Genomic DNA, 24,875 nt, shown 5'->3' on the forward strand with positions numbered 1-24,875 from the left:
GGGCCACCATACAATTCCTCCTAAAGCTGTATTCATATAAAGTAAAGACAATTCTGAGTTGGAAATAAACTTAAGGATTCTACACAATTCGACCATTAACATTGTACAAGAAGAGGTCCCACTGGTCTCTGTAGCCTAACCACCTGAGCACTCGATAATACAGAATGTAGTTATCTCTGTTATTTCTCTAGCATAAGTTCTATTATTACTTTGGAGGTTATAAACTATTAAGAGACTGGATGAATGATTTAGTGTTTTGAGCAGCGTGTCTCCATTATCCCCAGGAAAGGACACACAGACAGACAGAGGGACAAAGTAGACATCATGACATACGGGTCTTGCGCGCTGAGTCCTCCACAAACAGAGAGGAGATGTCCTCGTCCACCCCGGCGTCGTTTTTGGCAATGCAGCTGTATGCCCCCGTGTCCTCGAAGTGGACGTTGCTGATGTGCACCTCGCTTCCGTTAGCTGGTTGACAAAAAATAACACGAGTGCGTGTTCACACACACACACACACACACACACACACACACACACACACACACACACACACACACACACACACACACACACACACACACACACACACACACACACACACACACACACACACACACACACACACACACACGCAGGCACGTACACACATTGTCAGTAAGTGGGACACAGACAAATAAAATACCATTTGCAGTTCCTCTCTCAGCGACGCCTGGCAAGTCACCCCTACATAACTGAGTCTAATAAGATAGGAGACAGGACAGTGATGGGTTTTAACAGAATTGCAAGAAGTCAAAATGAGAGGCTTTTAAGAGTTGTCCCATGCAGTAGGAGTCATTGTGTATTGAGTTGATCTAGTTGTCGCTAACGCTAGGGTGTCTGCACATCTGGGGATTGATTTAGGTATGACACCACTGAGAACTGATTCAGGGGTTGAACACTGGACCTGTCATCCATGTGGAAGAAAGCACTAGGAAAAGACATGAGGTATATCCAGTATACTAAACCAGGGTTTTGTTCAGTAGGTGGAAAAAGCTTTGAAATGGAGTGAAACAGAGTGGTAACAGCTGTTCAATAATTCAAATCAAATTGTATTTGTCACATGCGCTGAATACCTTATAGTGAAATGCTTACTTGCAAGCCCTTAACCAACAATGCAGTTTTTAGAAATCACCCCCCCCCCCAAAAAAAAGTAACAGATAAGAAAAACATACAATTAAAGAGCAGCAGTAAATAACAATAGTGGGGCTATATACAGGCAGTACCGGTACAGAGTCAATGTATCAATGTGTGGAGGCACCAGTGTTGAGGTAATTGAGGTAATTATGTACATGCAGGTAGGGTTATTAAAGTGGCTATGCATAGATAATAACAGAGAGTAGCAGCACTGTGTGTAGGGGGTGGGGATGAAAATTGTCTGGGTAGCCATTTGATTAGCTGTTCAGGAGTCTTATGGCTTGAGGGTAGAAGCTGTTTAGAAGCTTCCTGGACCTAGACTTGGCGCTCCGGTACCGCTTGCCGTGCAGTACCAGAGAGAACAGTCTATGACTAGGGTGGCTGGAGTCTTTGACTATTTTTAGGGCCTTCCTCTGACACCGCCTGGTATAGAGGTTCTGGATGGCAGGAGCTTGGCCCCGGTGATGTACTGGGCCATATGCACTACCCTCTGTAATGCCTTGCGGTCGGAGGCCGAGCAGTTGCCATACCAGGAAGTGATGCAACCCATCAGCATGCTCTCAATGGTGCAGCTGTAAAACCTTTTGAAGATCTGGGGACCCATGCCAAATCTTTTCAATCTCCTAAGGGGGAATAGGTTTTGTTGTGCCCTCTTCACGACTGTCTTGGTGTGTTTGGACCATGTTAGTTTGTTGGTGATGTGGACGTCAAGGAACTTGAAAAGGAGGGGACTGAGCACGCACCCGAGGGGTCCCCGTGTTGAGGACCAGCTCGGTGGATGTGTTGTTACCTACCCTTACCACCTGGGGGCGGCCCATCAGAAAGTCTAGGATCCAGTTGCAGAGGGAGATGTTAAGTCCCAGGGTCCTTAGCTTTGAGGGCACTATGGTGTTGAACGCTGAGCTGTAGTCAATAAATAGTATTCTCACGTAGGTGTTCCTTTTGTCCAGGTCGTAAAGGGCAGTGTGGAATGCAATAGAGATTGCATCATCTGTGGATCTGTTGGTGCGGTATGCAAATTGAGTGGGTCTAGGGTTTCTGGGATAATGGTGTTGATGTGAGCCATGACCAGCCTTTCAAAGCATTTCATGGCTACAGACGTGAGTGCTACGGGTCAGTAGTCATTTAGGCAGGTTACCTTAGTGTTCTTTGGCACAGGGACTATGGTGGTCTGCTTGAAAAAATGTTGGTATTTCAGACAGGGAGAGGCTGAAAATGTCAGTGAAGACACTTGCCAGCTGGTCAGCGCATGCTCGGAGTACACATCCTGGTAATCCGTCTGGCCCAGCGGCCTAGTGAATGTTGACTTGTTTAAAGGTCTTACTCACATGGGCTGCAGAGAGCGTGATCACACAGTCATCCAGAACAGATGATGCTCTCATGCATGTTTCAGTGTTAATTGCCTCGAAGCGAGCATAGAAGTTATTTAGCTCATCTGGTAGGCTCATGTCACTTGGCAGCTCTCGGCTGTGCTTCCTTTTGTAGTCTGTAATAGTTTTCAAGCCCTGCCACAGCTGAAGAGTGATGGAGCTACTGTAGTACGATTCGATCTTAGTCCTGTATTGACGCTTTGCCTGTTTGATGGTTCGTTGGAGAGCATAGTGGGATTTCTTGTAAGCTTCCATGTTAGAGTCCCGCTCCATGAAAGCGGCAACTCTACCCTTTAGCTCAGTGTGAATGTTGCCTGTAACCCATGGGTTATGGTTGGGGTATGTACGTACAGTCACTGTGGGGGGGACGTCCTCAATGCACTTATTGATAAAGCCAGTGACTGATGTGGTGTAGTCGTCAATGTCATTGGAAGAATCCAGGAACATATTCCAGTCTGTGCTTGCCAAACATTAGTTTAGCATCTGCTTCATCTGACCACTTTTTTATAGACTGAGTGATTGGTGCTTCCTGCCTTAATTTTTGCTTGTAAACAGGAATCAGGAGGTTAGAGTTATGGTCAGATTTGCCAAATGGAGGGCGAGGGAGAGCTTTGTACGCATCTCTGTGTGTGGAGTAAAGGTGGTCGATAATTTTTGTCCCTCTGGTTGCACATTTAACATGCTGATAGATATTAGGTAAAACTGATTTATGTTTTCCTGCATTAAAGTCATTGGCCACTAGGAGTGCCACTTCTGGATGAGCGTTTTCCTGTTTGCCTGTTTGCCTATGGCGGAATTAGTGCCAACCTTGCTCTGTGATGGAATGTAGACAGCTACAAAAAATACAGATGGAAACTCTCTCGGTAGACAGTGTGGTCTACAGCTTATCATGAGGTACTCTACCGCAGGCAAGCAATAGCTTGAGACTTCCTTAGATATTCTGCACCAGCTGTTGTTTACATAAATTCTTAGGCCCCCGCCATTATTTTACCAGGAGCTGCTGTTCTGTCTTACCGATAGAGGGTATAACCCGCCAGCTGTATGTTCTTAATGTCGTTGTTCAGCCGCGATTCGGTGAAACTTAAGATAATACAGTTTTTAAATGTCCTGTTGGTAGGATATATGTGCTTTCAGTTTGTCCCATTTATTTTCCAGCGATTGAAACTTAGCTAGCAGAATGGAAGGCAAGAGCAGATTAGGCACTTGTCGCCTGATCCTCCCAAGGCACCCTGATCTTTTGCCTCAATTTCTGTTTCCTTCGCCAGCAAATCACGGGGATCGGGGCATGGTCGGGTGTCTGCAGTATATCCCTCGCATCAGACTCATTGAAGAAGAACTCCTCGTCCAATTTGAGGTGAATAATCCCAGTTGATGTCCAGAAGCTCTTTTCGGTCATAAAAGCCGGTAGCAGCAACATTATGTACAAAACAAGTTACGAACAACGCGAAAAAACAAACAAATTAGCATGATTGGTTGTGAGCCGATAAGACGGCAGCCCTACCCTCCGGCGCCATCAGGAATGTAATTACATAGATCTTCCATTTTGGTTGCAAAACATTTTGCTTCAGTGTGCCCTACTGAACAGTACTCAGATGTATGCCAGCTAGATCTGATAACCCACTTCCCCCCAGAAACTAGATTGTACCCACCTTGCAGGGTGAGCTGCTTAGACAGCTTGGTAGCGATGTCCATGCCATTCTTCAGCCATGCCAGTTGTGGGTTAGGGATACCCTCAGCATGGCACCGGAGACTGGCCGTCACCCCTGGCTCCCGGGCCTGGCTCTCTGGGTAGACTCGGATGACGGGAGGAACTACATTGTGGGAAGAGGGAAGAGAATAAAAGAGAGGAGATAAATGCAGGCCCACATACTCCATTGAAATTGAAAGGGCTTTTGAGGATCGAGGCAGCCTTATTGGATGAGAAGTTTTCTTTTAGAGTGTCTGCCAAGTCCATTTAACTTCTCACTCTGCATTAACATACTATCAATAGGATCAAGTGCATTTCCAGCATACATTGAATGCCGTTAAAAACATTGGTGTGCTCAGCGAGAACCGCGCAAACCAAACAAATCTAGATCAATAAAAAAGAGAACCTCGATGGGGCTGGCCATTGATTCTGTGCAACATTTTGTCAGGCAAGATTCATCACTTGTTAACACAGCCACAAAGTCATAAACACTGCCCATTTCTACAATCTAACTTCTGATTTTAAATCTAACCCTAACCCTGACCCTACACCTAACCATAACCTTAATCACACTGCTAACCTTATGTCTTATCGTAACCTTCAATTATTTGTTCATACATTTTTACGATATAGCTCCTTTGTGGATGTGTTATCTAGTCAAAACCTCAGGCAAGGGGATGGAGGAGAAGGAGCTGAAAGAAATAACAGATTTCTATAACTGTGTTTGACAGAAATGCCAGTAATTCCATTAAAAATAGACATCCAAAAGAGCAGTAACACCAAGGCTGCAGAGTAGAGTGCTACCCTGGCAGGCTGTCATTGGAAAGAGAAGAAGAGAGCCACTGGATGCAGAGAATACTTCCTGTTGGCTTGATTGGAGAGAGGAAGTCTTTGGCCAGCCAGGTGAGTGTGAGACTACAGGGTGGTTTGGTCCCATGGCCATCTGCTTTCCAGTAGCATTCTGGTTCCTAGAACCTAGTGCCAACAACCTGCCTCAGCTTGAAGGAATGCCATCCAGGAATGCCAAATATGCCAACAGGAATGCCACCCAGAACACCAACGGTGACGAGCCATGTTAGGTGTTAGGTAAAGGTAGTCAGCTGACAGAGCTAACTAACATTGAGTTAGTTAGCTCTATCAGCATCATAAAAGTGACTGTTCCACTGGATGTCATAAGGTGAATGCACCAATTTGTAAGTCGCTCTGGATAAGAGCGTTTGCTAAATGACTTAAATGTAAATGTAAATAAAAAGTTACTTTTGTAGGTGTATGCTATGCAAGCAAGTATGTAATTTGTTCAGGTTTCAGAGGTGATTCAAAGTTTTATTGAACTGGGGACCTCGGTTCAATTCCCACCGGTTACACTGATAGCAAGTAATTAGGAGACCATTTAAGAGGTCATGCTGTCTTTGGACAGGGAAGACCTTTAAACTGCACTGTCCTACTCCCAATGGATATTCTACAGTCAGCATGCCTTGTATAAGAGACCCTAAGGTCTTATTCAAACATACATGTACTTCTCTATTCATTTCTTATTTTTCATGAAAGTAAAACATTTCACAAATATTCCTCTTTGGTGCTCCTCCCCCTCCTCCCAAAAATCGTTCTGCTGTGCATGCATTTGTAAACACACGTTTTGCTCCTGTTCGAATCACCATTTCCTTTAGCCCCAGACAGGCACGGATTGAAAGGAAATATAGTCAGTAAGATTTTTCCACTCAAATCTAGATTCCGACAGGATTGGAGCCTGATGTCTGCCTAGGAAAGACAAGAGACATAGTTACAGGACGATGGGACACAGCACCATCATAAATATCCCCTGCTGTCAATCACACAGCAAGCCTCCCCTCTGCACTGGTTGGTTGCAAAGGAAGTGTTTGTGTCACACACACACATAGGCACACACACATTCACGCATCACAAACAGACACACAAACACACCTCTCCCACAAACACACACACAGCCCTTCAGGGGGACAGCCTCGCCATCATGCTCGAGGATGGTTTTAGATTGACTCTTAGCCCCTTTGAGACCTCTGTCCTCTCTTTGTGTTGCATCTCAAGTATCACCACCAAGGCAAGCCCCATTGTAGGTGCCCACAAAGTTCTCTGACCACCAACCATGGAGAAAGCTTATTTCTTGGCCCAAACTCATCTCCGAGAAGTGATTACTCTTTCAGCAGGCCTGTTCTCACCGCTAGCTCTGAGCCACCCATAGAGGGTTCCAAACACCAGAGAGTGGGAACCAGACACGGATGCCCCACAGCCCCAGAGACAATGGTGAACACGAATGTGAAAGATGACTTTATCAAATCGAGGGATTCTTTGTGAATACGTATACAAGTTAGACCATGAACATCCCGGGCACAAGAGTAATGTTCATGTGGCTTATTTCACTAATTGGCACCGCAATTCCTCAGTGCTGCTTTATTAACTTGCCTGTAATTCCTGTGATACTAATCAATGGAATAATATGTAGAAAGCCTGAAGAGGGAAGATTTGGTTGAGTAATCTGGCTGAAAGCAGTTGTTTTGCATTACCGTTATGGATCATAAGCATTCGACCATGATGAATGCATTGCTTACAGCTAAAGTTTTCCCATGTTATATTCTCCCTCCCTTTTATATATTATAATGCATTTCTATATAATATAAAGCAGTGGTTATCAAAGTACGTATTACCAGTTAAAGGGGGATGTTGTGGCGCATAATTGAGTGAAAGCCCATCAGTGAACACCGATGGCTGTTCACACAAAAAAATTGACTTCCCCCCCCTCTATTTCCGAAATCAATTGCCAGGCAGCATTTCCCTGGGCCAGGCAAAAACAAATTTGACCAATTAAAGTGAGACATTACCATTAACTATACTGTGAGTGATACAGTTGAAGTCGGAAGATTTCATACACCTTAGCCGAATACAAACTCAAATACAAACTTTAAACTCAGTTTTTCACAATTCCTGACATTTAATCCCAGTAAAAATTCCCTGTTTTAGGTCAGTTAGGATCACCATTTTATTTAAGAATGTGAAATGTCAGAATAATAGCAGAGAGAATGATTTATTTCAGCTTTTATTTCTTTCACCACATTGCCAGTGGGTCAGAAGTTTACATACACTCAATTAGTATTTGGTAGCATTGCCGTTAAATTGTATATCTTGGGTCAAACGTTTCAGGTAGTCTTCCACAAGATTCTCACAATAAGTTGGGTGAATGTTGTCCCATTCCTCCCGACAGAGCTGGTGTAATTGAGTCGGGTTTGTAGGCCTCCTTGTTTGCACAGGCTTTTTCAGTTCTGCCCACACATTTTCTATAGTATTGAGGTAAGGGCTTTGTGATGGCCACTCCAATACCTTGACATTTTTGGCCTTAAGCCATTTTGACACAACTTTGGAAGCATGCTTGGGGTCATTGTCCTTTTGGAAGACACATTTGCGACCAAGCTTTAACTTCCTGACTGATGTCTTGAGATGGTGCTTCAATACATCCACATAATTTTCCCTACCTCATGAAGCCATCTATTTTGTGATGTGCACCAGTCCCTCCTGCAGCCCACAACATGATGCTGCCACCCCCGTGCTTCACGGTTGGGATGGTGTTTCTTCGGCTTGGAAGCGTCCCCCCTTTTCCTCCAAACATAATGATGGTCATTACGGCCAAACAGTTCTATTTTTGTTTCATCAGAACAGAGGAAATTTCTCCAAAAAAGTATGATCTTTCTCCCCATGTGCAGTTGCAAACCATAGTCTGGCTTTTTTTATGGCGGTTTTGGAGCAGTGGCTTCTTCCTTGCTGAGTGGCCTTTCAGGTTATGTTGATATAGAACTCGTTTTTAAAGTGGATATAGATACTATTGTACCTGTTTCCTCCAGCATCTTCACAAGGTCCTTTGCTGTTGTTCTGGGATTGATTTGCACTTTTCGCACCAAAGTGCGTTCATCTATAGGAGACAGAACACATCTTCTTCCTGAGCAGTATGACGGCTGCGTGGTCCCATGGTGTTTATACTTGCGTACTATTGTTTGTACAGACATGGTACCTTCAGGCATTTGGAATTTGCTCCCAAGGATGAACCAGACTTGTGGAGGTCAACAATTGTTTTTCCGAGGTCTTGGTTGATTTCTTTTGATTTTGCCATGATGTCAAGCAAAGAGGCACTGAGTTTGAAGGTTTGCCTTGAAATACATCCACAGATACACTTCAAATTTACCCTATTGATGCCAATTAGCCTATCAGAAGCTTCTAAATCCATTACATTGTTTTATGGAATTTTCCAAGCACTTTAAAGGCACAGTCAACTTAGTGTATGTACACTTCTGACCCACTGGAATTGTGATGCAGTGAATTATAAGTGAAATACTTGTGTCATACACAAAGTGGATATCCTAATCGACTTGCCAAAACTATAGTTTGTTAACAAGAAATTTGTGGAGTGGTTGAAAAATGAGTTTAAGGACTCCAACCTAAGTGTATGTAAACTTCCGACTTCAACTATATGTGCTTTAAAGTCATCATTAATGGAAACTGTCTCTTTGCAACTGAAGGTCAAATGAAATTCGCCAGGCAGTGAGTGTTTTTAGACAGCAGCAAACGTCCTATTTTTCTGCGTGCCTAAACTCATGTCTCTAATATGAAAATGGCATCGACAAGACATGGTTTCCTTTCCAATTAGAAAGAAACTCAATTCAAAACTACAGTAGCACTTGACAGCGTTTCCACACAACTAAGGTGTATTTGACTGGCTAAACCTGACTGATTGATAATCCTGAAAGATAGGAAAGTGGTTTGATCACTCTGACAGATTTATCAATCAAAACAACACTCTCAACAATCTAATGTTGCGTTCCCAAGCTCTGTAAGCAGAGCAGAGCATTTCAGCTCGCCTGTCTCTATACTGACGGTGGCCTGTCAGAGTAGCCGGGTGCACCCTCAGGTGGGATTTAGCAGCATTTGGCAGCGAAAATACTTTGGGTTTGACTCAGTAGAGACAGGAAGTGTGAGAGTGACCATTCTGTTCCCGCAGAGCGGCAGTGGCTGCTTACCGTTCACCTGAAGCATGTGCGTCTGCGAGAGCTGCTCGTACCCGTCGGCATGGCAGCTGTAGTTCCCCATATGGGTGGTGGTCACCTTGGTGACATACAATGAGCCATCATCGCCAAAATCCTGCAGGAGAAGAAAGAGGAATGCCACAATGACTGTGTAAGACAAAAACTCATGGGTTCAAAATGTAATTCACGCCATCATGAATAACTATGGGTGCTCGGATTAGAAAATGTGAATGTGCACAATGTGCTTAGGCAATATGGCTGTGGGTGTTGCAGCAGAGAAAATGGATGTGTTATTGGAACTTTTGTAAAGCAGTAAAATAACAAGTAAAATGGACAAGGAGATCAATAAAGACACACCGTGACACACATTTCTATCCGTTTCAGTGAAAGACAAGCATTTGTTCGCTTGTCAATAATTATCTTCCAATTATTGTTTTTTGTATGCATGGTACCATAGAGCAAAACAAATCAATCCTTGGTCCTTAATGACACTTTAACATTTATATGTATTATCTTATTTGAAAAAAAACTTATTTAAAAAAATAAAAGTTTAACCCCAATTTCGTGGTATCCAATTGTTAGTAATTATTATCTTGTGTCATCGCTACAAATCCCGTATGGGCTCAGGAGAGACGAAGGTCGAAAGCCATGCGTACTCTGAAACACAACCCAACCAAACCACACTGCTTCTTAACACAGTGCGCATCCAACCGGACCAATGTGTCGGAGGAAACACCGTGCACCTGGCGACCTTGGTTAGAGTGCACTGCACTCGGCCTGCCACAGGAGTCACTGGTGCGCGATGAGACAAGGATATCCCTACCGGCCGAGCACTCCCTAACCCGGACGACACTAGGCCTACTGTGTGTCCCAGGGTCTCTGGTGGCTACAGCTAGCGCTGCAATGCAGTGCCCTAGACTACTGCGCCACCCGGGAGGCCCCGAAAAAATACATTTTTAACTAGGAAACAACTATAATCAGTCTTTGGTTTAGGGCTGAAATTCAGGTTAAAGCAAGTCTGTCAGTAATTACATTGAAGTGCCATTTTGAGTAATCACTGAAATGAGAAAGATGAGAGGATGTTCCATTTTGTGAACAGGCATGCACCACAAAAACAGTTTCACTATGTTCTCCAGTATAAAAGCACAGGCAACTTTATCTGTGAGGTTAACAAGGTCACGAAGAGCAACTAAAACCAATTTAATGAATGTTGTGTCATGATTGCAGCCATTACACCGAAAGCATCCCCAAAGTTAATGAATCCATACACTGTGTTCAAGTAGTGCAACCATCTAGAAATAACTAAAATTAACTTCCTCATTAGACGCCTACTAACGTTCACACTTTCCAAGGTAATTTGCTATTTCCCCTGGGAGTATTTCTTCGTTCAGTTCGTTGATTAACATCTATTCATTCTAATTTGATCAGGAAGCTTTCGCAGCTGAAAACCAAGACAGACCTGAAGAAAGATAGCAAATCTTTTAAGTGTTTCTTGTCATAATCCAATTAGAATTCCAATCACGTCTGATGGCATTGTTCAGGTCTCAGAGTCAGTACATGTCCTCGCTTACATACACCTGCTAGACTGCTGTAAAGTATGGGCATGGGCCACCATGTTTGTCAGGTACAACCTCTATGATCAGATAAACAGTGTTCAGGGGTGGGATACTGAGGCTCAGGCTGTACCGGATCATCAGACCTTTGCTGTGTGAAGGGAATTGATGGCTCGTTTTGGCCCCTCGGCGACGAGCATATTGTGTCACCCTTTTAAATGAAAAATGAATGAGGGGAGAAATGAAACTCGGAGGGGTGGAACGAGAAGCACTGGAGGCGATCAAATCCCCCACTCCTTTACCCCTCGTTCCCACTCCACCACCCTTCCTTCCCTCTCCACTCCTCCACCACCAATGCTTTCCCCTCCACTCCTTTACCACCTCCCCTTCCTTCTCCTCCACCCTCCTCCCCCCTCCACTCCTACCCCCTCCACTCCTCCTCCACTTCTCCTTCACCCTCCTCCACCCCTCCTTCCCCCTCAACTCCACCTTCCCCCTCCACTCCTCCTTCACCCCTCCATCCCTCTCCTCCTTCACCCCTCATCCCCCTCCTCTCCTACTTCCCCCTCCACCACCCCTCCTTCCCTCTCCACTCCTCCACCCCTACTTCCCCCTCGAGTCCTCCTCCACTTCTTCTTCCCCCCTCCATCCCACCCCTCCTTCCCCCTACTCCACCTATTCTTCCCCCTCCTCCACCCCTCCCCCCACCCCTCTTTCACCCCTCTATTCCTCCACCACCACTCTACTCCTCCTCCACCCATACTTCCTCCTCCTCCACCCCTCCTCCAGACCACCCCTCCTCAAGGTCTGGTGTATCCGCCACAGAGTGATGTCAGAATTCATTAGCTTTGTGGCCTTTTTATTGAGGATGACATAGTAGACAATTCTGTGGTGATTTCAGTTCTGATAAAAACCTACCTGTGTCGGAATCTGCTGGGGGGAAAGAACACAATCGAAATATTTGGATGTTAGTTGAAATGCAACATCGAAAACAGGCAAAAGCACCTATCTTTCCACCATGTAACACTATATATCATATAGCTTAATTGATTCATATTTTTTTTGTATCAGTTGATGGATATTAATTATTTACAGAGGACAGAGTTACAAAAGTCTTAAAGCTCAACATATACATGAGGTTAATGCCTAGATTCAATCAGATCAAGCCTTAACAGGCGATAGCTGACACCCGCATAGCGGATGTTTTGGTGGTGTCGGAGGTGGAACTGCGAAGGAGCCATCAAATCGGTGAGCAGCCGTTCTTGCGATCATTGCTACTAAGCTGGAACGACAAAAAAATAACGACACTCAAATAAAAAAATATTCAACTACATAATTAGGATTTCTATCAGCCTAATCGAGGTGCATATTACATCACACACTCCAGTGTTCAACTTGTAAACAAGGCTGCATGGGATTGACTCTGTGGTAATGTCGCCAATGGCAATATCCGCTTAAGGTATAGTTCCGGGAGCCACTTGTGGATTGGACAGTTCTAACGCAGTTCCCCCTCCGACACCATCAAAATGACCTCTATGCGGATGTTGGCTAAAGCATATCTGATTGACTAGAGCCCTAAAATGCTAGCTGCTATACCCCACTCAGTACACTGGGAGATAAAATGCAATACCCATAAACACTTGGTCAGTGTACATACTGTACATACATACAGTACCAGTCAAAAGTTAGGACACATCTACCTAGGTTTTTTCTTAATTTTTGCTATTTTCGACATTGTAGAATAATTGTGAAGACATCACAACTATGAAATAACACATGGAATCATGTAGTAACCAAAAACAGTGATAAACAAGTAACAAATATATCTTAAATTTGAGAATCTTCAAAGTAGCCATCCTTTGCCTTGATGACAGCTTTGCACACTCTTGGGATTCTCTCAACCAGCTTTTCCAACAGTCTTGAAGGAGTTCCCACATATGCTGAGCACTTGTTAGCTTCTTTCCCTTCACTCTGCGGTCCAACTCATCCCAAACCATCTCAAGTCAAAAACTGCACAATCCAGGTGTGTAAAACTCGTAGAGACTTGAGACTCACGCTGTAATTGCTCCCAAATGTGTTTCTAACATGTATTGACCCAGGGAGCTGAATACCTATTCAATGACAATAATTTAGTCCTTTAAGTTCTAATAATCTTTTTTTTTAATAAAAAAAATCCACTTTGACCTTACAGTATTTTGTGTAGATTGTTGACAGAAAATTAAAATGAAATCAATTTTAATCCCACTTTGTAACACAATAAAATGTGAAGAAATACAAGGGGTCTGCACACTTTTGGAAGGCACTGTATCTACCATATACAGAGGCCAAATGACATCAAAGTCGACCTAACATGGCCTCGCTTGTACTCTGTTCCTTTACTTTACTCAAGAGTTAAATCTCGCTCTCTCACTTTAATCCAACTTGGCATAGACTGGTTTCAACGCATTCCCATGTCAGCAATGCCGCGCTTGATGTACAAAATTATGAATAGCTTATTGTAGAGAAGACTGGGGGACAAAATGGCAGTGGTTTCACATGCAAGTCATCAAAAACCTCGGGGAGAAGGCGATGGCCCAAAATAAATGGAGGATCGTAAGAAGCTGAAGCACTCAGAAACAGTGGGGGCAGAAATTCAATTCCAGGAATGATTGTGCTCGGCGATGACTGGCGACAGCTGTGCGCCTCCTCGCACAGTTTTAAGGGCCATCAACATTTAATGTTACATTAGTGGCTTTGCTGGTCCTCCTTTATCTTACTACGACAGTGTTGACTCCATTATGCATGGTCGTGTCAGCCACAGCTCTGTCAATCCTGATGAGGGACAACGGAGAGAGTGGGCAGCCTTTCCTGGTGACTCCCTGAATCTTCAAGTCTTCAATTGTCCTGTCTTTGAAGAAGGATGAAAGCGTCATGGTGGTAGATACTGCACACAGACGATGACACACGTTCCGCAGGAAGTAAATATAGGAGCTATCCCTCAGAGCTGAACCCCTTTGGTATCCTCCTTCATCCTGCCTGCCAGTTTTTTACCCATACTCCTTTGCTGTTCTTTGGCTGAGAACACTGTCCCTCTCAGCAGTGTACAGAGACTGGATATCTGACATTGTGTATAACTGTCAAGCCCAAAATGCTGTTCAAAAGATCTAGGTCTGCATTTTGATTAGTCCAGGTTAAAGTGCGCAGGCGTTCTAGTGATGGTGAGAAGCTGAGCAGGATATTACAAAACTGTTGGTCATACTTTATTAGGATTGTCTCATATGATGTACAGATGGTCATACTATCAACACACTATCTGTTGATAAGAAACTGCTTGCTAAGGTTACGGTTACAGTGAAAAAACTGTTAAGGTACGGATTAGGGCTAGTATTAGGATAAGGTTTAAGGTTAGTGGATAGTTATTTTCCAAATAAAGTGTTACCAAAGTGTGTGTGTGTTTGTGTGCATGTGTGCGTGTGTGTGTGTGCATGCGTGCGTGATAAGGTAAGCTATCCTAGATAAGAAAAGCCCGGTAGTCAACCTGTCCTCGACCCAAAGTGTCTTACAAAGCTAGAAGAAACAACAGGTGGGGCTTCAGGCAGCTCTTACATTGATGTCCTCCAGATCCAGAGAGTTGAGGACCTGATTGTTGCGTTTCCAGATGATGGGAGGTCTCTGCTCCCCCTTGATTGCGCAAGTCAAGACGGCACTCTGGCCAACGGTTACCGTGGTGATGCTCAATTTCTGGTCATCTGGCAGGGTGAGCTGGAACACTTCTGTAAAGAAAAAAGCAAAGCCGGTAATTAGATCACCTGTTAGTCATAGAGAGCTGTGCCACTTTTGTTCCACTAGGATGCTTGAATGTAAAAATTCAAGTGTGTGTGTGTTTGTATCCCCATCCCCAAGTGTGTGTGTGTGTGTGTGTGTGTGTGTGTGTGTGTGTGTGTGTGTGTGTGTGTGTGTGTGTGTGTGTGTGTGTGTGTGTGTGTGTGTGTGTGTGTGTGTGTGTGTGTGTGTGTGTGTGTGTGTGTGTGTGTGTGTGTGTGTGTGTGTGTGTGTGTGTGTGTGTGTGAATATTTTTTAAATAATGCTTGTGTGCATGTGTTCAAGTGTGTGTGCACGTGTGTGTGTGTTTGCTTGCACGTGTATGCATTTACTTCTACATATCAGTGAAGCAAGCCAAATTACTTTTCCTGTGCGTGTCTGAGCATACAGCACCCTGAACAGACGAGTGATTGTTGTATCGTGTGTATGCCCGTATTCTTTAAATGAATGGACCTGAAAACAGTTGAATACACAGAGAGAGACTCAATTAGCCAGTGTTTTGTTGCCGAGGCAAACCATTACTGCAGATGTTGTTTGGTTTTATGCATCGAGGAAACATAATGAGTTCATACGTCAAGAGAAAATGGATGAAATTAGGTGCTACGTAAATACATCAAGTAAACAAGAGATTTAATGTACATTTCATTAAACCATGCCAGTACTGTATCTCCGAGGATTGCTTCCACCTACCTAGCTATCCATCTTATTATGTGGACTTTTCCAAAGGGATTGTGGGTGTTCTATTCAATGTCCCACAACGCCACCACATTTATGTATTTACATAAAGAGATTATTTGAAATGCATCGACAACTCAAAATGAATTGCAGTTCTCCACATATTGCTATAATCACTGATTGCTCAAGTGAAAGTGTATATATACCACCAAAGGCACAGAAAATATCCTGGAAAAACCTTTGCGTGTGGCCGGTAAGGGTGCCGATGGTTAACGACTATAATGCTTCCAGTTCTTCAATGAGACAATGAATGAACACAAAGCCGTTACTCAAGCGTCCCCTTTAATTCTGTTATGTAACTAGACTTGTAACTAGTGTGTGCCTTTGAATTTTCCTCTTGGGCTAATGAGCAACAGAGAAAAAGGAAACACTGACTCAATTTGTTCTGCTCCTGAGGCCATGAAATACAAAACCTAATGAAAGAAAAGCCCAGGTCCAGAGACTAGCGGTTAGCTTAGCTCAGCGAAACCAACTGGGGGAAGAAAGAGATTGAATAAGAATGTATCTGGTGTGTACCTTTTAACTTGAGTCTAGAGTTAATGCATAACAATCTGTCTGTTATGTCCTGAACTGGAATAACCCCCATGTGATCAATGCTTGAAGACTGCAAACACCCCATTCTGTAGGAAAGACTAATAAAAATATACCTTAGCACACAATTGTCCTGAGAAAATGTTTTACTATATAGTGCTTTGAAATGGTTCATAACCCCAAGCAATACATGTCCAGTATTTCTATAGTGTTTAAAAGATCAATAAAAAAACTTGAACAGGATGGCTCTTTTGAAGATTGAAAGAAGCTGTGTCATTAAGTCAAAAAGATGTACAATTACAATTCTACATAGTCTCTCGGGGTTTCACGAATGCATGGGAGATGGAGAGATGATTGTATTCGATTGTCCTCAATCAATTTCTAGTCTTTTGTGAAAATTCCCATGCGGGGTGGTGTATCCAAGACGCAAGAGGACATATGTGTTAACATGCTCAAACACACTCTTGTTGATTAGCCTTTAATTTCTCAAGAGTGCGAACATCTATCAAATCATGAAAAAGCGTGACCCTTCCTGCCCGACAATGAAGCATCTTGTGTCTTGATGACGATGATGTTAACCCTTGATCTTTGAAAGCTGACGTGCTACATGGAAAGCGACTCATTTTGTCATGTGGAAATTGCAACATAACAACAATGATGTTTAAAATGTGACACAGACAATCTCAATAGAAGAGTATAATTGAGCTACGAAAGAACAAGAATGGCCAACATGATTCCAGTTTCTCAAATGTGTTTAATGGGGATTTACCACTATACAGACCATGGAAGTTATAAGATGCTGAAATGTTTGAGACAAATATATCTCTCTCAGCACATGCTGCAGTCTCTAACGTCTACAGGGCTTCATTAAATCTTAATTTCCCAAATTAGGCTGCAATGTGTCCTCTCTTTTTCTCCAAGCTCAGAGGAGGAAATTAGCAAAGTACAAATACATTTCCTACGCAGAATTCATTGGCGCCAGTGGAGATATATTACACATAATTGACTTCAAACTTACTCCATCTATTGAGATGTTAAGAGTTTGAAAACAATTAAAAAACTAATTTTCAGAGTTCAGCTCTGGGTTTATTGGATACATCAGAGATGAAAAAGTGACTTGATGTTTCCCTACTAGCAGATCAAGATACGGGTTTCATGATTACATGAACACACCTCTTTTAAAAATAACCTAAGCAAAATCTTTGCAGAAAGCAAACGGCGGTCATCTTTTGACATGCTCACTGAACTCTGTCTCCCCATGTCACATACACAAAGACAGATGCACACAAGGGACATACTACTCCACAAATAAAACAATACAATGTCCTAGTGGGAGCTTCCTATTGTGGCTCTGTTATGATGCTGCTCCCCCTCGACCCTGCTGGCAAAACAACCCTGACAGCATCACTGCTAACACGACGCATGGACATTTCAAAACTCAGTAGGCTTTGTAGCTGCGGTGTTGAGGCGGGACATACCCATACAATCTCCTCCCTAACCATTCAATTACAGTCCCTTGTATCTTAATGGCTTTGGAAATGCGTTTCGAGTGACAATCTCGATTCGCAGGCGATCTCGGGGGAACTGAAACGGGGGAAGTCATGGGGGAGATTTTAAAAAGAGAAATCGGCAGGCAGCAGGCTGCATCATACTGTTGGAGGGAAACCACCAAACCCCATGCATGCGAAGTCTGTACAGGCACAGAATGGGCAATTTCTTATTGATCGAATCGAACTCAGTGTGGGCTACTGGACATTATATCCGATCTTCTCTGGCCTCTGATTTATCAGAACGACTAGTGACCCTGGCTGCTCCTTTCGTCTTGTTTTGGCCTTCCATGGCTTTTCTCCTGGGAGGGACCTAACCTTCAACATCCAGCCTGTAATTAGTGATTAACGGCTGGGTCTAGTTTTTGATTTACTCCCCAACTGTTCCCATAATGGGATGTTGGTCCATGCCCACCGCCCAAGACTAACTCACCTATGGCACAGTAGAGGAACGGTTGTCAGGGAAAATAGCTGTCACTGTCGTTTAGCTACTCCCCTGCTCACCTAGCTCTTTCTGTTTCTCTCTCTCTCCTTCCCTTTCTGTTTATCTCTCTCTCCTTGTCTTTCTGTTTCTCTCTCTCCTTTTTCTATTTCTCTTTCACTCTTTCCTTCTCTTTCCGTTTCTCTCTCTGTCCTTATCTTTCTGTTTATCTCTCTCTCCTTGTCTTTCTGTTCATCTCTCTCTCCTTCTCTTTCTGTTTCTCTCTCCTTTTTCTCTTTCTGTTTCTCTCTCTCCTTTTTCTGTTTCTCTTTCTGTTTCTCTCTCTCCTTTTTCTGTTTCTCTTTCTGTTTCTCTCTCTCCTTTTCTGTTTCTCTTACTGTTTCTCTTTCCGTTTCTCTTTCCGTTTCTCTCTCTGTCCTTCTCTTTCTGTTTCTCTCTCCTTTTTCTGTTTCTCTTTCTGTTTCTCACTCTTCTTCTCTCTTTCCTTCTCTTTCTGTTTCTCACTCTCCTTCTCTTTCTGTTTCTCACTCTCCTTCTCTCTTTCCTTCTCTTTCTGTTTCTCTCTCTTTCCTTCTCTTTCTGTTTCTCTCTCTTTCCTTCCCTTTCTGTTTATCTCTCTCTTCTTGTCTTTCTGTTTCTCTCTCTCCTTTTTCTGTTTCTCTTTCTGTTTCTCACTCTCCTTCTCTCTGTCCTTCTCTTTCTGTTTCTCTCTCCTTCTGTTTTTCTTTCTGTTTCTCTCTCTGTCCTTCTCTTTCTGTTTCTCTCTCTCCTTCTCTCTGTCCTTCTCTTTCTGTTTCTCTCTCCTTCTCTCTGTCCTTCTCTTTCTGTTTCTCTCTCTTTCCTTCCCTTTCTGTTTATCTCTCTCTTCTTGTCTTTCTGTTTCTCTCTCTCCTTTTTCTGTTTCTCTTTCTGTTTCTCACTCTCCTTCTCTCTGTCCTTCTCTTTCTGTTTCTCTCTCCTCTCTGTCCTTCTCTTTCTGTTTCTCTCTCTCCTTCTCTCTGTCCTTCTCTTTCTGTTTCTCTCTCCTTCTCTCTGTCCTTCTCTTTCTGTTTCTCTCTCTTTCCTTCCCTTTCTGTTTATCTCTCTCTCCTTGTCTTTCTGTTTCTCTCTCTCCTTTTTCTGTTTCTCTTTCTGTTTCTCACTCTCCTCTCTGTCCTTCTCTTTCTGTTTCTCTCTCCTTCTGTTTTTCTTTCTGTTTCTCTCTCTGTCCTTCTCTTTCTGTTTCTCTCTCTGTCCTTCTCTTTCTGTTTCTCACTCTCCTTCTCTCTTTCCTTCTCTTTCTGTTTCTCTCTCCTTCTTCTTCTGTTTTTCTCTCTGTTTCTCCCTCTCCTCTCTCTCCTTCTCTTTCTGTTTCTCTCTCTTTCTGTTTCTCTCTTGTGCTTTCCCAACATCATATCTATCATATATGTGGCACACATCCTCCAAAGAGGTGTTATCTGACCAGGTGGGTGTATCTCCATTGCTGCTGTTTTTTAAAGATATATTGTCTAGTGCTGTTACATCATTTTGAACAACCCCCAAATCACTCCACTTGGGTTTAGGGTTCCCTAGACCGATAGGAGGGTTAGCTCGACTGAATTACCTGCTCCAATATCAACGTCTGCAGACAGGAACAGCCCTGCCAATACCAGTAATACTTTGATCAAGACTTAAAGCTTCATAAAGCAGACTGCAAGTAAAGCCAATTGAAATAAAAACCTCTGCACCAAGGTTATAAATGTGAGCGAAGCCTGTAAAAGTGGAACTTACTGAGTGCATTACCTCACCTGATCAGCCTGGAGCCTAGTTTATAGAGCAGCTGGTGAAGGAGCCTCGTGGGACCGACCACACATGGCTGAAGACCATTCTAACTGGACTAATTTGATCAAAACTACCTTGTGAAAAAGACATTGAGAGAAAAGCTATCCCGTCAAAATGCAAGGTATATTTGGGGTTTGGGTTTATCATAAGGGGGCCATGCTGATTTGGCTGTGATGCCTCTCTCACCCACTCAAGTGAGTTATATTCCTTATTCTGGGGTTTGTAACAGTGAATAATATTGAGCGCCTTCCCACCTGTGTGTGTGTGCGCGTGCGTGCGTGCGTATGTAATTGCGTACGTGCGTGTGTGTGTGTGTGTGTGTGTGTGTGTGTGTGTGTGTGTGTGTGTGTGTGTGTGTGTGTGTGTGTGTGTGTGTGTGTGTGTACATGTCTATGTGCGTATGTGTGTTTTAAAGGCAGGTTTGATTGAGGTGCACCAGTAAGCCATCTCACCAGCGGGCTCAAGAAAAGCAAGAGGGAGTGAGTTCAACACACAGTTGAGTGTCCAGAGATGCATTAAATAATTGCCTTCTAGCTCCACGGTAGGGATCTTAATAGCATCATTAATAGCATCATTATGTTCAAAGTGCTCCAATAGCTGCATACCTCTCTAGACTGCAATCCGATGTGATCGCGTCAACAGCATACCCCTCCTTGACAAGAGCCGTGAAATGTTTGAGAGGCATGGAGCCTGAGCGTTTGTTTACATGGAAATGCTTCCCTTCTGTCTGTATGTCTGTCAACAGTGATAGGAAGGAGGACTAACGTCTATAAGAAAGATTATGGTACACATGATATTACATTTTGTAGAGATGTGGTTTTTCTATCATGTAGCTTTCCTACACAATGTGTGATTCATAAACTGTATGTATCACATACACTCAGTGGCCCGTTTATGAGGTACACCACCCTGTTGACGAAAATGGAAAATCTCCTTCAGACAGTGAGTCATGTGGCCCTGGCTTGCTATATAAAGCAGGCAGACAGGCATCAAGCCATTCAGTTACTGTTATATTGAAAGTTAGAATGGGCAAAACGAGTGACATAAGCAACTTTGAGCATGGTATGATCGTCGGTGCCAGTCATCTCAGAAACGCCTCCTGGGTATTTCATGCATGACAGTGTCTAGGGTGTACCGAGAATGGTGCGACAAACAAAAAACGTCCCGTCAGTGGCAGTCCTGTGGGCAAAAACAGCTATTTTGATGAGAGGTCGAAGGAGAATGGCAAGAATGGTGCAAGCTAACAGGCAGACCACAAACAGACAAATAACGTCGCAGTACAACAGTGGTGTGTAGAACGGCATCTCGGAACGCACACCTCGTCGATCCTTATCACCGATGGGCTGTTACAGCAGACAACCACACCGGGTTCCACTCAGCTAGAAGAAGAGAAGAAGAAGCGGCTCCAGGGAACACGCGATCACCAACACTGGACTATTGAGGAGTGGAAAAACATTGCCAGGTCCGGTTCCTGTTGCATCACGCTGATGGCAGAGTCAGGATTTGGCATAATCAGCATGAGTCCATGGCCCCATCCTGCCTGGTGTCAATGGTACAGTCTGGTGGCGGTTGTGTAATGGTGTAGGGAAAGTTTTCCTGATATGTTAGGTCCCTTGATACCAATTGCGCAAGGTTTGAATGCCACACCTTTTAGAATCTATCCCCCAAATAATTTAGGCTGTTCTGGAGGGAAAGGAGGGTCCGACCCATTACTAGATGGATGTATCATATATATCATATCTTAATCATAAGCTTTCCAATCCTACCCAATATCACAGAGAGCTCTGATTGTAATAAATCCAGTCAATTGCAATGTTCTGGAATTATAGTTTACATATAGAAATTCAGTCCACACTTCAGGTAATGACTTCTTACTAATCAATATAGTACATCACTGATCAAACATATAGTGAAATGTTAAGTCATGCAATCTCATTTGATGTCAAGGAATATATACATCAATGGACTACAAGATACAAGGCTACAAGATTCACTAAAGGCATGTGAATACGCAAGCTATATTTGATAACGGACCAAACTTCTGGAAGACAAGACATTCTTGAAACCTATTGTGAAACAACGAGTACTCTTCTACAAAGGCTATATCCTATTAGAATTGGTTCCATGTCGCAAAAATGCAATTTGTCATGGTTTTAAGTTAGAAATTATGTGAAATCCTCCCGTGGAGATGGATAAGGCCCAATTGGCTATTGTCTCAGTACCTCAAGTGATTTTGAGGATATTTCCAGGGGAAAAGAGAAATATTTTTTTTTGTTAAAGCATTTCAAGTTGTTCTAATACATAACACATTCTGCAAAAATCACACTTTTGGAAAATGGATCCAATTTAACAGCACTCCTTGAAGCCAGTGAGCAGAATGATCCACGGGAGCTTGTCATGAGAAAGCATGATGATCCATTAATTGTCAATGCGCCGCGAGCAATGAATAACACCAGAGTTGTCTTAATGGAGGCAGGCAGGCCCAGAAACCATTTTCATCTGCCGCTGCCCTGAAGAAGACGAGGCTGTCTCCTTTGGTTGTCTAATAATGATCCATAGAGAAGAGCCAGAGTTTAAGTAAACTAATTTTCTATCTTTGCAAATTCACATTCAGATCGAAGAGTTTTGGAGCTCATAAGAATCGGCAAATTAAAGAACAAATAAGCTGCTGAGATCGTTATTATGTTCTATATGTAGAAAGAACAATACTTGAACTGTTTACTTAACTACCAGCATGAATAACTTCCTTCGCTGACATCAATGTGGTTCATTCCAAATAAAAAGGGATAACTGATTAACATAGGCTACTGAGGTGTGAATCCTCTTAATAGATGATATGCCATATGACATTAACTGTTATACCCTAGACTTATATAACTTGGCCTGACGTTTTCCACACCGATCACCTTTGGGGTGCGTCCCAAATGGCATACTATGCCCTAGTTAGTGCACTGCTTTTGACCAAGGCTCATTAGGGCCCTGTAACGGCTGATTTCTTCCTCTTCCTCTGAAGAGGTGTTGCAGGGATCGGACCAAAGCGCAGCGTGGTTAGTGTTCATCATGTTTAATAAAGACGATAAACATGAACACTACAAAATACAAAAAAACAAATGTGAAAAAACCGAAACAGTTCTGTCTGTTGCAGACACACGAAGACAGAAGACAACCACCCACAAAACCCAACACAAATCAGACTACCTAAATATGGTTCCCAATCAGAGACAATGACTAACACCTGCCTCTGATTGAGAACCATATCAGGCCAAACATAGAAACGGGAAAACTAGACACACAACATAGAATGCCCACACAGCTCATGTCCTGACCAACACTAAAACAAAGAAAACACAAAAGAACTATGGTGACAGGCCCGTTCAAAAATTGGTGCACCATATAGGAAATAGGGTGCCAATTGGGACGCAGGTTTAGACTGTGCAATGGCAAGCTACTACGCAAAACACAAGTGACACGTTTCAAAGCCATGGGGTCCATCAGCCTGTCACCAACCATCAACCTCTGGATCGATACTTCAGCCACTGACTACTACATACAGTCACTGGCAGACAGCCACTGATGGACAGCCACTGACAGACAGCCACTGACAGACAGCCACTGACGGACAGACACTGACGGACAGCCACTGACAGACAGCCACTGACAGACAGCCACTGACGGACAGACACTGACGGACAGCCACTGACAGACAGCCACTGACAGACAGCCACTGACAGACAGACACTGACGGACAGCCACTGACAGACAGCCACTGATGGAAAGCCACTGACGGACAGCCACTGACAGACAGCCACTGACAGACAGCCACTGACGGACAGCCACTGACAGACAGCCACTAACAGACAGCCACTGACAGACAGCCACTGACAGACAGCCACTGACAGACAGCCACTGACAGACATCCACTAACAGACAGTCACTGACAGACAGTCAGCCAGGAAGAAAATAAAGCATGTACGTACACCAGCAGCTCTTTCCTTCTACTCATCTATTCAGAAGCTGCCAATGGGTTCTCATAGATATAAACCCTCTAATATTTAGTGTTTGATCCTACAATCAAGACTTAGCGATACAGTGACATCTGCAACCTTGGAATTTTACCATTCCCACGCCCTAAGGTTAAGGTGACATCAAATGTACAGGACGTGAAAGCCTTATCTGTCCTAAACCCGGAGTGCATTACATTCACCAAGTTATTCAAGGATGGCAATACATACGACTATCTGTAGTGTGGCAGACATCATTTCATTTATATCAGTAACTTGGTCTAATTAAAAGCCATCATTCCTGCTAGATATTTACCTTACTGCTAGCTGAAGCGATTGATTTTTATTTTCTTGAATGTGGGATGGAGTCAATGAATTATGCATGGACGTTAGTGTCTTATCTTTAACAGTGACAAACAACGTTGCTGTGATTTGAATATTCCAAGTTGTATTCAAGGCCTTATTAGCAAAACAGACACACATCCTGTGAAAGACAGGTCTCATTTTCATCGGGATTGTTGGCTAGTTCTGCATTTACTGCTGTTATTTGCAAAATGGTACTATATTTCTAAATATACTGAATCAACAAATGTCCTATTCATGTAATCTTATGGTATTATATTTTATTGGAGCGCATTGACTTGGCTAATGAGACCTGTGAACTGGAAAAATAGGACTCAAGTAACATTTAGTTGTGTAGTTAAGTGCTACACGATCTGAAGCGACAGTAGTCAGCGCCATCATTGAGGTTCACCTCACTTTTTGTTTATCTTCTTATTTTTTACGGTCACTTACATAAAACATCTGCAACAATAAATTAAAAAGGGTTAGGGTTAGTGAGTGATCACAAAACCTTTGGCAAGGCTGGTGGTATTTAAGGCTTTGGTATAGCGGCTATCTTTACTGTGGTAAAGGGAACACAGAGGCATTGTGTTCATAATGCACATGAAAGCTGGAGGTCTGTAGATTTAATGGGTTTACCTGTTCAATATAATCCTAACTGAAAACTGTTTCTACCTCTGGACGTGTAACACATTCTTAGCCTTATCTGAATTTAGCTTTGGGTGAAAAGAGGGCATTCAAAAGGACTATGAATGCTAAGGGACTGAAAGGCTGGAATGACATTCAACTCCATAGTGTATAGTAGGCTATCTCACATAGACTAAGAGACGGCTAAATCATATCAAGCT

General features: G+C 43.2%; 1 protein-coding gene across 4 annotated transcripts in view; it reads right to left on the reverse strand.

Moving 5' to 3' along the window:
* Positions 1–24,875, reverse strand: part of LOC123993523 (follistatin-related protein 5-like) — a 234,127-nt gene that overhangs the window by 53,341 nt on the left and 155,911 nt on the right. For 2 of the 4 annotated variants that reach the window (XM_046295752.1, XM_046295753.1), the window contains exons 7-11: positions 14,414–14,580; positions 11,747–11,758; positions 9,270–9,390; positions 4,193–4,354; positions 334–468 (exon numbers count right to left, since the gene is read on the reverse strand). In XM_046295752.1, coding sequence (XP_046151708.1) covers positions 334–468; positions 4,193–4,354; positions 9,270–9,390; positions 11,747–11,758; positions 14,414–14,580 — 597 coding nt within the window. The remainder of the gene's footprint in view (positions 1–333; positions 469–4,192; positions 4,355–9,269; positions 9,391–11,746; positions 11,759–14,413; positions 14,581–24,875) is intronic. The other 2 variants (XM_046295754.1, XM_046295755.1) reach the window with 1 other exon arrangement.

Source organism: Oncorhynchus gorbuscha, linkage group LG13, assembly GCF_021184085.1.
Source record: "Oncorhynchus gorbuscha isolate QuinsamMale2020 ecotype Even-year linkage group LG13, OgorEven_v1.0, whole genome shotgun sequence".
Classification (NCBI taxonomy): domain Eukaryota; kingdom Metazoa; phylum Chordata; class Actinopteri; order Salmoniformes; family Salmonidae; genus Oncorhynchus; species Oncorhynchus gorbuscha.